At 40.5% G+C, this 14744-nt stretch overlaps 1 protein-coding gene across 5 annotated transcripts in view; it reads left to right on the top strand.

Annotated features, from left to right (window-relative positions):
* The window catches only part of fgf11a (fibroblast growth factor 11a), a 94428-nt gene extending 85688 nt beyond the window's left edge, over window positions 1-8740 (top strand). For all 5 annotated transcript variants that reach the window (XM_042401066.1, XM_042401067.1, XM_042401069.1 and 2 more), the window contains 2 exons: window positions 2607-2805; window positions 4061-8740. In XM_042401066.1, coding sequence (XP_042257000.1) covers window positions 2607-2805; window positions 4061-4203 — 342 coding nt within the window. In that variant the 3' untranslated portion in view covers window positions 4204-8740. The remainder of the gene's footprint in view (window positions 1-2606; window positions 2806-4060) is intronic.
* Window positions 8741-14744: the final 6004 nt, after the last annotated feature.

Genomic DNA, 14744 nt, shown 5'->3' with positions numbered 1-14744 from the left:
TGCAAAAAAAAAGAACCAACCACCATGCCAAGCATCACACAGAATTAAATGACATGAAAAATTAAAGATGTGTTTTGCAAGGGGAAGATCATAAATTAATGATTCTCCGAAAACAGGACTGATTTCTGCTGGTTTGTTGCTTGTTTGCTTGCGATGTTACTGACTGGAGGTCATGTTTTACCAGCCCTCAGCATGTAACATTTAGATATGAAATGTGATACACAGGAAGACATCGTCAGCCCTCTTGTGCATGATCACTCTGAGAGCTACAAGTGTCCTAAGTTCTTGCTCGGATCTTAAAACAATACTCACACGCACATATATACATTAAAAGGGTGCAAAGTTTAGCTGAAGCTCATATGAAGCTTCTGCAGTCTGAGTATGACAAATCAGTTAGTATTAAATTCACTCTTTGCTCTCACAGACAATGAGAAACATGTTGCGATTGTTAGGACTTTCTGTTCAGTCGCTGTCACATCGTCTTAGATGAGATGACAGATGAGGAAACAGCTCGGCTCAGAAGTAACATTAAACATCAGATGGAACCATCAGGAGTTTGAGTGGAGGCTTTGACACCCTGATGGGGTACAAATGCTGGTAAGAAAAGTTCAGTCTGAAGCTTAATTTGATGGATTAGAATATCTGTATTGCGTACGGACACGTATGATTTTGTAGATTTAAAGAGAAACTGCAAAAACACAAAAAAAAGAGAACATAAGGAATTGCAGCTGCAACTGGTTGTGATGGAGTATGAGTGAGTGTCAGTATAAGATGATTATATTTCCTGTGACAGTGAAAAAGAAGCTGTTCAAAATGAGAAGATAGAAAGTTGAAATATTTTGCTTTTTTGAGTAATTTAATAGTGTTATCTTCTGTTTTTGCAAAGTTACAGCTGATCTTTAACATCATTTAGGGCCAAAAATATGACTTTTTTTCCCTGGACAATAGTTTTTGACTTTTTGTTTTTACCACTGCAATTGAAATAAACCTCAGATTATGTTTTCTTAAAATTGATATGGTAGATTTGTTAAATAAAGGATAATCCCATTTTTTTCAATGTTAACATCTCTTAAGAGCAGGATCAACTTTGTGTCTCTGACCTTTTGTCCTGTCAGTGTGATATTTTTGTAAAAATAGTCTTGATTTCACTTGACGAGTGAAATCCCACTTTGCTCATTGATAAAAACCCAGCCTCTATCTTGCCAGCGGTGGTCTCCCAGCATGATAATGACTAATCGAAACGACCTCCTTTGCACAAAGGCTGCTCATGGATCGGTAATGATACAGCCTCAGCGTAGCACACGCTCATTTACCAAAAATCCACACTCACACTTCTCACGCGTTACTCATACGGCCAGACTCAGTTTAATTCACATAATTAATCGATTCATGAACTTGAGCGTGTCTGTCTGGGGGGGGGGGGGGGGGTGTGCTGATGATCAGGCAGAGCTGGATACAGTACAAAGCAGGCTTTAATCCTGTAAAGTTCTCCCCCCCCAGATCCACACACACACACACACACACACACACGCTCTCCAGAGAGAAGGAGACTCAACACACTAGCAGTGCAAACACAGTTAATGATAGCAATCTGATTACACTTTCCAAGAGGCTCCAGACCTTTGGATTTCACTCTGTGCTATTAGAGCTAAGTTAATGGCTAGGCGAGAAAATGAATAGTTGCCTAAGTGAATGGATGTGTAATTAAAGAATGGGCGATACAGTCAGTGTAATTAGCTTGTTTATGTGTGGTACAATGGATATAGGCAGGCTGCATCCCTGCGCCTGCGGTGGCAGACATGCAGAGAGAGAAGAGATGGAAAGCAGGAGGAGGAGGAGGAGGAGAGCGGGTGAGAGAGATAGAGAGAGAGAGAGAGAAAGAGAGAGAGAGCAAAGTCCTTATTCAGGCCTTTTCTGCTCACCCGTCACATCAAGGCTCCAAATCAATCCTGCAAATTGGTTTGTTCCTCGACAAGGTTACCAAATGACGGAGGGATGGAGGGAATGAAGTGAAGAAGGAGAGGCGGAATATGAGATAGAGAGGGGAATATGTGAGAGCTGTAACGAGAGAGAGATAGAGGAAGGAGGGCGGGGGGGGGGGATGTCCCGGTGTTGACGTATTGTCTAATGCAGAGCTATGCACGGTCTGTGTGTGTGTGTGTGTGTGTGTGTGTGTGTGTGTGTGTGTGTGTGTGTGTGTGTGTGTGTGTGTGTGTGTGTGTGTGTGTGTGTGAAGTGAAGGCCGACAGCGGGGTCGTTAAACTATGGAGGGGGGTGAAGGATCCGGTTGATTGTTGTTCGTTACAGGTAAACCGAACTGGTTGAATTATGGCATCCTGGCTCAGGAAGCACTTTGTCCGTGTGGCAAATAGGTGTGTGTACATGTTGGAATGAGTTTGTCGGTGCACGCGTGTGTGTTACAGACGCTCCTGTAACCCTGTCACGATGAAATGTGGGGCCCCCCCCCCCCCCTTCATTCCCAGCCGAGCCAGAGGAATCAGGGAGTAAATATATAAATAATAGAACAAATAAAAAATGGCAGACTGTCCAAATGTGTTATTCTTTTCCTCTCACCTGATCTGTGTATGTGTGTGTGTCTCTTTCAGGAACACTTCACGCCGGAGTGTAAGTTTAAGGAGTGTGTGTTTGAGAACTACTACGTCACCTACTCGTCCATCCTGTACAGACAGACCCAGTCGGGGAGGGCCTGGTACATCGGCATCAACCGGGACGGACAGGTCATGAAGGGGAACCGTGTCAAGAAGACAAAGGGAGCCGCGCACTTCCTGCCCAAACTCATTGAAGGTACTACAGAGTAAAATATTGTTCATACTGTTCCAGAGGCAACTTTCATTCCAGAAAGCTCCAGCACAGCTACTAGTGGATCTTGCGGTAGTTTGTTTTGTCAACTACTGTTTCAAAAGTCAAGAATGACACATAATTAAAATATGAAATTATAGTGGAATATTACTTCAGACAGGGATTTTCTTGTTCCCTATTAAAGATGATGCCTCACAGTTTTTACAGTATTTTACTAGTTCAGCCTTTACTGTAGTTTTTACAAAGAATAGAAGTCATGCAGCTGAGGGACTACAACCTAAACTGAGGATCACACCTTATTCATACGATCATATCATCACATCATATTACTGTAGGTTTCTTAGTTACTTTCTTCTTTTCTTGAAGTGTCGTGAGCAAATCTAATATAAGTGTATCCACACACTGGATGATAGCTTCCAAACTTTAATTTTACCTGACCATGCAATGTTTTGACTTTAATTAAAGCTGCATTCTTTGATTTTTTTTTGGTCACTTGAGGGCAGCAGAACACTGTAAACATAACAGTAACATATTATCAGCATATAAAGTTGATATTGTGAACAAGTTAGCAAACCGTTGCCTATTTACACATCTAGCAGATGCTAAAGTGCTTTCTAGAGTGGAGCAAAACTGCAATTTGATCAGTACAAGTGACCACTTTATATTACGACATAGTCTTTTGATCTATTGTTAACATAAAAATATTGATTAGTGCAGCTTTAAAATAAAAAGCCAGTGTTTGGATGGTCTCTGGTTTTTCTTCTTCATTATTTTTTCTATTTACTTACAACAATTTTTAACAAGGTCATATACACATTGTTAAAGTTACTATGTGTATAATTTGTACATTTCTGACTTTGGCGACTTCAGTTGGCAGTATCAAAAAAAGACACAATGACTGACAGAAATACAGCATAAACAGCTGAGAGCAACATCTAGACTTCATCAATTTCTATCTTGTGCCATAAAAATAATTTTTAAGACACTCCATAATTCACTCACATAAAAGTCCACACCCAGAGACTTTAAATACTCTTGGAAATTTATTTTGTTTATTCATGGGGAAATAAAAAAGGATAATAAAAAAAGAGGACATTTTCAAAGTGAACCAAAGCAGCAGGGGAGCTAATTGTCTCAAGTGAAGTTCTGCTTTCATATCCTCATCAATCAAACATACAGTTTGTCTCTCAGCCATCGTCATCCAGCCATATAACTCTTTTGCAACCTTCTCCTTCCCCAGTGGCCATGTACAGGGAGCCCTCTCTACACGACGTTGCTGAGCAGAGTCCGCCCAGGAAAACGCCCAAGACCTCCAGTGACTCGCCCGTGCTCCAGAACGGCAAGAAAGACCCTCAATCCAAAACCAAAACCTCCTCCTCCTAGCGCCTAGAGACACGGGGGTAGGGGGAGGGGTGGAGGCCACGGGGCACTGGGCACCAGCGGACACCTGAGCGGGGTTTGCGCGAGGACTCTGACTACCACAATGCACTGGTGTAAAGCTGAGCGGAGCGACAGATTTCAAAAGAAACGCACTAGTTGCTTCAAAAGGATTTCACTTTGTCCATCCCTCGATGCCGGCCAATGGGAAGGAAGCCCCTTTTACCTTCACAGCCCCCCCCCCGCCCCATCCACACCAGCCCGCCACCTTCTCATTTAACGGCCTCTGTGATTATCAGAGCCTCGGATATAAAAGCAATAACTCCGTGAAGAGGTGAACAGTCGCCTAGCATCGTATAGCATGTCAGCGTGTTTAACCAGCTGGAAGGAAACCCCACACGCCTTCTAGCCATAATCAGCGGCACCTTTCCAGTCAACCAAATATCCGAGCAAAGTCTTCCTGGTTTTACCACAACGGGTGCAACGGTCGAATACGTCCCTCTGCAGCAGCACATATGTTACAAATGGGTTGAGTTTTTATTTCCCCCCAGAGGGTTCCACGCTAATGTTAGCCTGACATAGAGCTACGCTAATGCAAGGCTGTCACAGAGACCCTTGCAGACTTTTTGTTCTGCAGCCATCTGCTCGGTCCACGTCTTCTGTGTGTGTCAGCGACTTTGTGAGACGGCCTGGATACTTGTCAGCCTGGTGTATGTATGTGTGTGTGTATGTGTGTGTGTTCCCTTCTTCTTCTCCATTCACCTTTGGCGCGATTTGATTAGTTTGTGACATGGACTCAATTTTCCACTCGGCGGCACAAGAAAACCCCTCCCCGTCCTCTCTGGCTCTGTTAATGGAGTCTGGGGCTGATCAGAATCTTTCGACCCTTAAACGAGGGGCCAAGAGCTCCCTCGGCACACCGCATAACTACACACACACACACACACATACACACATATAGAATCGTTATTACACTGACATTTACACACACGTGCTGAGGTGTGTGTACCGTGTGCATACATTTCAGCACCCTGATATCCACGAGCGACGAAATGATCTCACGACTTAACACACTGACATGCATTTACACACTCACAAACACACACACACACACACACACACAGGCTGATTGAGTGTGTGTATGTGTTTGCAGGTTCTGGGTTATGATGAGGATATCATCAGTGAGATGGGGTACTGATGGAGGCTGAGTGTGTAGCTTGTGATTGCAGTGCGATAGCTTTTTTCACTGTGGCTGGCAATGCATTGCACAAACCCACAAATGTTATTTATGGACCTTTCTTTAACTCAATGTGGTATTCTTGACTAAAAAATAAAGACAAAAATGTGTTTTTATTCAATCACTGCATCCAAAATGTGCTAAGTACGTGTATGATTTTGTGCAGATGACACTTCCTCCAGACTCCATGCTACCCCATTGCTGTCCAGAAGTATTCTGCATACTGTATTCCCATTTTAAGCCTTTCATGTAATTTTTAAAAGGGCACTCCACTGATTTTAGCAAGAAAGTGCATTCAGTAGTCAAGAGGAGCACTACACATAAGTACTACACAAGTCTGAGAAATTTCCTCAAGTGACATCACTTGAGTAATCTCAGTTTGGGATTGAAGTTATTAAAGTGTAACAGGAAGTAAAGTTCTGCACGGGCCTAAAACTTACCCATTCTCACGTTTTTTAAAGCCCCTGAAAAGTATTTCTCTTTGAATATTCATGACTAAATAAGAAGCAATCAAAAATTTAAAAACATCTTTATGTATTTAGGTCAGATTCTTATTCAAGTGTTGCAAAATCCTGATTGGTGCATGGATTTATGTGACAAAACTATCTTCCAAATGAGTAAGAACAAAAAAGAAATACAGAAATTTCTCATGTGAAATAAACAAAACTGTTTGAAGTTTTGAAACTGTTTTAGGATCATATCATTCATAGCAAGAAGCTGATTGAAAAAAGAAAGTTTCAGGGCCTTTAAGATCTGACCCAACTGAACTGGTGCAGCAAAATATAAAACCCAGACCTGACCCAAATCCTGAAGCTATGTTTCTGCTATTATTTGTGATTATTTTGTCTGTCACTGACTGTTAGCTTGTCTCTCTTTCTCTCTCCTCACTGCACACTGCGTATTTACTTGCAACACATGACATTCATAGACACAGATGGTCGGCACAGTCAAAGAGAGAAAGTGAGAAATTTCTTAATATAAAATCATGAAACTCATAACTGGACCCAAGCTTTAGTCAACAAACTGGGTCAACTGGGTCTGTTAGCAGAACTAAGACGTGGGTTTGTACCAAGAGAATAAGTTCAAATAAAAGCCACAGAGGAATTATTCTGGGAAGTGTTTTTAAGAACTTAACCCATACTAAGGATTAAAATCAAGATATCTTGGCCTCTACTGCTTTGATTTTTTTACCATTCCTTTTTCAAATCTGCCTCTTGAAAGTCCTCCAACTTTATAAAAGTACAATACTTAATCACTGGAGTGCCCTTCTAAGTCCTTATTTACCTGTGGTTCAGTCAACTTTATTCCCAGCATGTGTAACATTTTACATGTTTACATGAATATTACTTTCTTTCTATAATGCCACATAATTTGGTTAATTTGCTTATAAAAGTGTTGTTGGATTACAATACAGTAAATCTCTCATGGAGACTTTGATTATGATGCAAAGGAATTTAAGCCGTTTCTATTTGTTTTGTATTCACATGTGTTGTCCTCTAAGAGTTCAGAGGTTATGAACAGTGTTGTTAGAAGCAAAGACAACAAGCCAAAGTCACGTAGAAACGATGAAGTCATGAAAGCAGTGAAACATATTGAGGATGATTTTAGAGCTGAAAGGATAGTTCTTTCAGCGACGACTCTTCTCATAAAAAAAAAAAAGACCAGCTGTTTTAATATTTACAGTATTTCACTCTCCTCGTTCAGGAGACATTTTTCTTGCGTTCCCATTTTGTTGTTTCCATTCAACACGAAAAGCAATCATTTTTCATATCAAACTTTCTTGGTACAGTATGCCAGGCAGGGTAATTGTTTCTGCCTAATGTTTATGTATTGCGGGAAGGGAGGGAGTCCTGTGTGTTCAGGAGGTAGAGGCGAAGCTAGATTGATGATCAGGGCTCAGAGAGAGGGATGCACCAAAGAAAGGAAACAGAGGAGTGGGTTTTTAGGAGGAAACTAAAGAAAAAAAGTAGTGGTGATGAGCTGAACAAAGAGAGTTTTAAGAGGGAATGATAGTAATGTGGACAGCGTTCCCTGAACCCTCACATTTACACACACTTCTCCTTCTATGCATAATCCTCTTCTCCCCTGTAAACCATGGTTGTAAATAATAATAGTCGATAACCCGCGCAGAATAGAGGCGAGCTGTAGAGCAAAATAATCTGCTACCTGAGCGATAAAGCAAAGTTTTACCTCTGCTTTCCTGAGGAGAGACCAAGACTCTGAGGACGGATTGAAGGACAGAGTGGTGAAGTGATGGCTTAAAGGAAAGGAAAAGATATAGTTTAAGAGGCAAAGACTGAGAAATAAAAGGAAGGATGAAAAGGAGGAAGAGAGAGGATTATTTATTTTTATTATTATTCCCAGTATTTTTAGATTTATTCCACACAAGCTACTGTTAGAACATCACTTTAAGGAGAAAAGACCTTAATTAAATTGTTAAATAGACCTTTAGGTTGATGTGTTTGACCAGTCACCCCCTATGGATCGCTAAATCCAGAACACACTGTTTAACTATTATTCGCAAAGTAATTACACAAATGTTTAATTAAACAGGGCTCCTGCTAGAACAGAATTAAGACTGTAGATACTGTAGATAGACAGATACTGTTAGATGGGAGGAGAGGAGGATAACTGTGAAAGATTTATGAACTGAGAAAACAAACATAGCCATGACTTCTGTGACTATATTTTAAGGGCTGGGAAATCTATGTTGCAATATTTTCTTATGTATGTGGCATGTTTGTTGTTTTCAGATGTTAAATGGAAAGATGGAGAGTTGTTAAGGAGTGTTAAGGGCTAAAATTGTAGTTCAAGGTATCGCTTTAACGTGGACTATGGAAAAGATGAAACAAAGTAGGTCTGCTTTAAAGGGGCGCTCCACCGATTTTACACATGAAGTTCAGTTTACTCTGCATTTGGAGTGGAACCTGTGAAAAGAGATGTATAATGTCTTCTGTGGCTCTGGGGGGAGAAAAATGCTATAAAGCTGCATTATGGGAAATGTAGAATCCAGTGTTTTGGGGGTGTGACTTATATTACAAATTCAAAGTCAGGATATCTCAGCCTGTGCTGCTTTGATTTTGACCATTCTTTTTTGTTTCTGTTTCTCTCAAGCCCCCCGACCTTATTTAAGTCCAATACTAAATCGCTGGAGTGCCCCTTTAATTTAGTGACAGTTCAGATTAGAGTAATAGACAATAAGTAAGCATAGAAAACCCTCGAAATTAATGCAATATTATTTTCTGTTGATGCATATGCCTGTACAGATGCAAAAAAAATAATAGCACATGAGGTGACATCTCTAGATTTTGTTGTTGTAATGTTTATAGGGCTACAATCATCTCATTTCCTGCCTCATACTGTGTTAAAGTGGCTTTAAAGCAACGAGAGCCAAAATTTTACCAAATTAAGCCACCAGGAGTTCTTTTCCCTTCTAGAGATCCAGGCAGGCAGGCAGTCAGTCAGTCAACACTGACATTTAGTGAGCGATGATTTCATATCTCAGTTTACCATTGAGATATTCATACTGCATACTGTGTGTGTGTCAGTCATCAGTATCTCACGTTTCCACTGGAATATGCAGGAAAATGAGCTTTTAATACCAGTTTGCAGACTGTTATTTGAATCGTCATCCTCACTAATTTATGTTAGCGCCCATAATATGATGAGTAATCTGGCAAATGTTCTGCTATTTTTTCAGCCACACCTGTACTGTAATTACTGTATTTTTACCAGAAGCTGTTAACAGATATTATCTTTTGTAATCAGATGAATCCTTATAGATGTTATTCTTGGGGTTTTTTCCTAACAACATGTGTGGGTTAAGCAAGTGGGAGTAAAGAATTTAAAAGAGGAAGCGTGGAAACGTGGATCCCACTCTGTTATTGATTTCACTTTTACGGTTGCAGGGAGGTAGAATTGCAAAATCATTTATAGCGCGCGGAAAGTTTGCATGTTCGCATGAGTGTGAGTGTGTGTGTGTGTGTGTGTATGTGTCTCGCTGACCCATGTGTGTGTGTTTTGCTGTGTTTTTTCTTTTTTTTTTTCCTCTTTGCTGTAAGTCCTTTGTGAAGTCTGAAATCAGCTCCTCTGTTCCAGCCTGTCTGCTCTCCGGCCTTCAGGCTTCACTTCAAACGATTCTGTGTGAATTACAGGATGTAAAGATTGCCATTTATCTGGGCGGCCGTCTATCTGAGCACATGTTTGATTAGTGAACCCCCCCCCCCCCCCCTTACCCCATGGCTGAATTTACTGCTTTTAAATCCCTGATAAACGTCTCTGGATTCAGCTCTAAATGTTAAATATTGGCCCTTTGGAGTGCTTAGCATTGCCATTTCTTTAGAGTATATGAAAAAAGACGGGAGAGGTGTGACTGTATATGTGTGTGTGTGTATGTGTGTATGGATATAGAAAGGGGTTAAATTATGTATATCTGATTCAGCTGCACATTTCACACATCACACACACACACACACTTCTCTCCCTGGGGACTCCCTTCCCTCCCATTTCTCCCTAGTCAGGGCCCTCCCTGCTTACTGAGCGAATTACAACTGCAGAGAGGGTCATCCAGGGTTGTGAAGGACTCAGAGAGAGAGAGAGAGAGATAGAGAGAGAGGCATGTGTCACATACTGTAGTGTAGCTAACTCGTGCCCTCACAGCCTCGCTTTGAAGCTTCACTTCCTCTCTCCGATCCCTTTTGCAAACACAACTTCCCTTTAACCTGGAGGCAGTATGTATGCGTGTGTGTGTGTGTGTGTATATAGTACGTGTGTGCATACAGTGTATGTGCTGGTATATGTGTGTGTTTTCTAGCTCTTACTCATCGGCTTTGGTCTTTGTGTGTAATTGTTGTGCAACTGTGAATTATCTCTGTATGTGCATTATGTGTATACAAGAAGAGAGGGAGTGAAGTACAGGGAGAGAGGAAGGAGAGAGGAAAATAGAGGATAAATCAGAGGCCAAATCAATGAGCACGGAGTCCTTGGGCAGAAAGCAATAAACTCCATTAACAAGGTGCAGCCACATTATCTGGGAGGGTGTGAAAAAAGGATTAATATTGATATAGAAACCAACTGCGTGTTTTATTAGAGTTTTTATTTTTCTAACACTTTGCCCTTTTTGTGAGCCGGGTTTGCTGTTTAAGTGTGTATGTGCGTGTGTGTGTGTGTGTGTGCATTACTTTGAGGTGGAGTCCCTTCACCACATCTGCAATGCAGCAGAAAACACAAAAAAGAGAGGGAGAGGAAGAGAGAGGCTCACGTGCTCCCACAAAAGAGTGACGCCGTCCTCGGACGGGTTTTCCTTCTTTCTTTCTTTCTTTTTTTTTTTTTTTTTTAGCTGCTTAATAAAAATGTGTTTTTATATTGGAAGCTAGCACCCCAAGTATCTAATGTTACATCCTGTTTAGTATTAACCAACAGATTAACTTCCTGTGTAGAAATCAGGCTGTGTTTTTTTTTAAAGGCACACCCACAATCCCTGGACACATCTGCATTGCACACACACACACAGCACCCTGCACCAAGCCAACGCAGATGTGGCTAAATGGGGTGACCTTTATAAACAGATCATGTACTGTAGGGACTTCACCTCTCACAAGCTAATGCACCACCAATGTTTTAGTGGTGACTTTACACTGTAACCTATGCTGATATGTGTTTATTTACACTTTTTTTTTTCAAGTGTATTTTGCTTTTTAAAAATATGGATTGTGTTTTGGGTATTTCTCAGTGGAATTAATGTGACTTGTTAATGAAATATGAGGAAATCTGTGGCCCTGAGTATCGGTATCCATTGTAACGCCCTTTATGAATCACTGTTGGTCTGTTCATGTGTGTTTGTTGATTTGATGTGTTTATTTTGCTGTTTAAATGCATATCTGCGTCTATAATTCTCATATTGTGGGATATGGAACAATAGAGCTCAATCTACAAAGAGAGGAAAACTAAATATGCCAAGACTGAAGGGTCTCAGTCTGTTTAACCCCTTCCTCCTGATCCCCCAGAATCCTCCGGCACTCACCTGTCAATCACAAACCGACTGACCGACCTCCGACCTTTGACCTCTTAACGGGATTTTAATTGTCTCACCGGCAGCATGTGGACTGCTCATTCATTGTCTGTCTCTCCCTCAATCACACACTCAAACATCACACACAGTAACACACCTACTTTTGTGTGTGTGAGTCTGTGATCGATCCTTGAAGGATTTTTTTTTTTTTTTTTTTTGGCCTTTTTATTTTATTTTTTTTAGCTCTTCTTTGTACTGCATGGACGATCCAAGTTATTGTGACAAAGTCTTCCAGAAAAGATTTTAAGGAAATTACCATAATCTTTACTTCTTGTCTTCCAAATGCAAAAAGAGTGCTTCAGTCTTCCAGCTATCAAAGCCACAATGACACTATTTTTGTATTCAAATGGGGCAAAAAATATATCTATATATAAATATATATAAATATATCCATGCAAATGTGGTTGGGGTGCAATAACTCCCCCTGTTGCTGGCACGGTGGAATAACACAACTACTATACACCACCCAAAGCTGATCACCAGACCCATGGTTACCTGGAGAGAGGAGCTGTGAAGGACTACAGAGAGCCGTGGGTTTGCGGTTTGAAACTCCTGGGTTGAGGCGAGAATCACAGACGGGCGGGACTACAAGCATGCATGCGCCAATCATTTACTGGACACCTTCAAAGAAACAGTCTTTACCCAATATTTACTCTTTAACCCCTTTAACCCCTTAATCCCCATCCTCAACACTCTATAATCCCAAACTCTTGTCTCTGCATTTGCAATATGATCTGTATTTATTTCTATAATAACTTACACAAAGTCAAGGGAGACGTATTATTGGATATAATTGAATAAAACAAACTAATATATTTGTATGATTGTAATGCTGGTGTCCTGAGTGCTTTCTTCAGTGTTTTGATGTCATTCTTCTATCTACATTTTTACACTTAAAATTGGGCCTGTTAGAAACCTTATATCTTATAGTATCTGGTACTGACCCGAGCAAATATGATATATTTATACTATATATCCAAAAGTCAACATACTGTCATGTACTTGTCTGTGTCTGTTCTCCATGGTTTGGGCTAGTTTGGTTCAATTGGTCAGGACCAAGGAAAAAAATTATCCGTTTTTGCCTTTCAGTTCATTTCACGCTCACTTTAGTTACAAATGAACCACTACTATCATAAAATCCACTGGCTGGTCTTCTTTGCTTTCTCACCGCTAATAGGCTGCACCAAACAGGCAAATGCACCAGAGCTGCTTTCATATGATGACCATACTTTTGTCAAGGTGGGGTGGTACGCTTTCTTTGTACGCTTCATAAAGAAGAGCGAGACACAGTAATCGTTCAAATGAGGATAACGGTTTTTGGAAGGCATTTGTCACATTTGTTGTGACAAAGTAGTTATGTAAAGAATGGAAAACAAAGTCAAAATGCTGCCAACTTTCTCACCTCCGCAAACCTGACCCGTCGCTGTGTGGATTTTTCAGAAATTGTCGGATACAACCCTTCAGACTTTGGAAAGGTGTCGGAGTCTAATGGGTGTGTTTGAGGTGTCTAATGTTTTTTGCTTGACCACAAAGTTTTTGGCTTTATAGTGTACTTTGATTACTTTCAGTTGAAGTTCGTACAGAAAATTCCAGTTGAAGACTTTTGAAAACTTTTTGACAAGATAAGATCAAGTTTATCTCTGTGAGGTAATTAGGAAAATAAATAGAAAGTGATTACACTGATGCATTTTCAATATGATTAAAGTAAGAAAGGGATCTTTGACACCATCTTGGAATAAAACAAAATGATCACCAAAGTGTGTTTACAGCAACAGCATAACTTTTTTTTTTTTAATGTAATCTGGTTACTATGATCCTGTTACATGTCATCTGTTACTTGTTACCCGTGAAAATAACAATCATGACAAAACATTAAATCCAATTTAAGTTAACTACTTACTTTTGAATTAAATTGTGATCTATTATGGTTGCTCTGGGAGAGATTCCTGAATTTGAGTCGCTGCCAACAGGAGCTTTATTCACTCCCTCCTGACCACCAATTTAATGTGTGACTTGACACTGGCTGCTAGCTGTTAATAGTTAGCTTCTATGGTAATTAAATTGGCGGCAGACCAAATGGCAGTGACAGTGGATCATAAATTACAGTGGCGTGAATGGCCGATGAATGTGTGTGAGAGCAGAGTGGCATGAAGAGATGAGTAAAGGGATATAGGGAGGATATAGATGTTTTACTGCAGGGACCTTCAGAAAATACAGCAGTGGTGGCAGTTACAGGGTCTGATCAACTTAGTGTTATACTGTGGGTATAATGGCTGCTGTATCACCTCTATATGTCCAGTAATTTGTTGACGCTAATATAGCCAGGTATTTTTTATGATTAAAGCAACTCCTACATCAGAACTGCAACAGACAAAACAACAGATTACACATTGTGTGAAATACCTTTTTTTAAAAAAACTGCTAGACAATCCCCAGCTATGTTCTAAGAAAAATCTGCTGCTAAGTTCCAGCCAATTTATAGAAAAACTGGAAAGTTACGACACTTGTGTATTTATAAAGGTGAGATGCCACTTTATATGCTGTAAAAGCATTTAATGTACTTCTGCTGTATGTGGCATTCCATTGGTTGATTTCTTCCATAAAATATGAAAAATGTGGATACATGTCTCCATTTTATTGTACAAATCAGTTGACTGGAATGACATGTTTTGGATGATGGGGGTATGCTCGTAGTTTGTACTATGTGTCGTTGGACCACATCTAAAATAAAAAGTGTTAGAAGCATCTGTGCAGCTACACTCAAAGACAGTCTCTACTTGAAGTCAGTCATGCTGTTGCACTCGGTTGTACACATGAAAAGTGACAGAAGTAATTGCGTGAAGAATGAAAGATGAAAACTTGAAAGAGAAGTTCAAACCCTGTTTACTTTCATGCCTCTGCACACCTGGCACATTGCTGCATGAAGTCAGTGTGCTTGTCGGATTGTTGGTCTTGGAAAGTTACACAAAGTCAGCCAGTGTTTCAGACGCTATTTGATGACCCCTCAAGCACTTCAGTTGAAGCATATTGATCCCTTGATGTTCAGAGGCAGAGTGGGGTAGAGATCACGTGGTGGTTAAAATAAGGATTTAGCTAAAGGGGATGAACCAAAGATTGAATGAGGTTCAATGATAGGTGTAGAACGGAAGGTGTTGCGGCAACCATGTCTTCATGAAGCATCATACCTTCCTCTTGTAAGAAAGAACGAAGCAAGGAAGGAGAAAAGGGGATTTGGGGGCA

This window comes from Thunnus maccoyii, chromosome 22 (genome assembly GCF_910596095.1).
Source record: "Thunnus maccoyii chromosome 22, fThuMac1.1, whole genome shotgun sequence".
Lineage (NCBI taxonomy): Eukaryota > Metazoa > Chordata > Actinopteri > Scombriformes > Scombridae > Thunnus > Thunnus maccoyii.
Note: the sequence above shows the minus strand (reverse complement) of the source record. Positions and strands in the feature narration are given on the sequence as shown.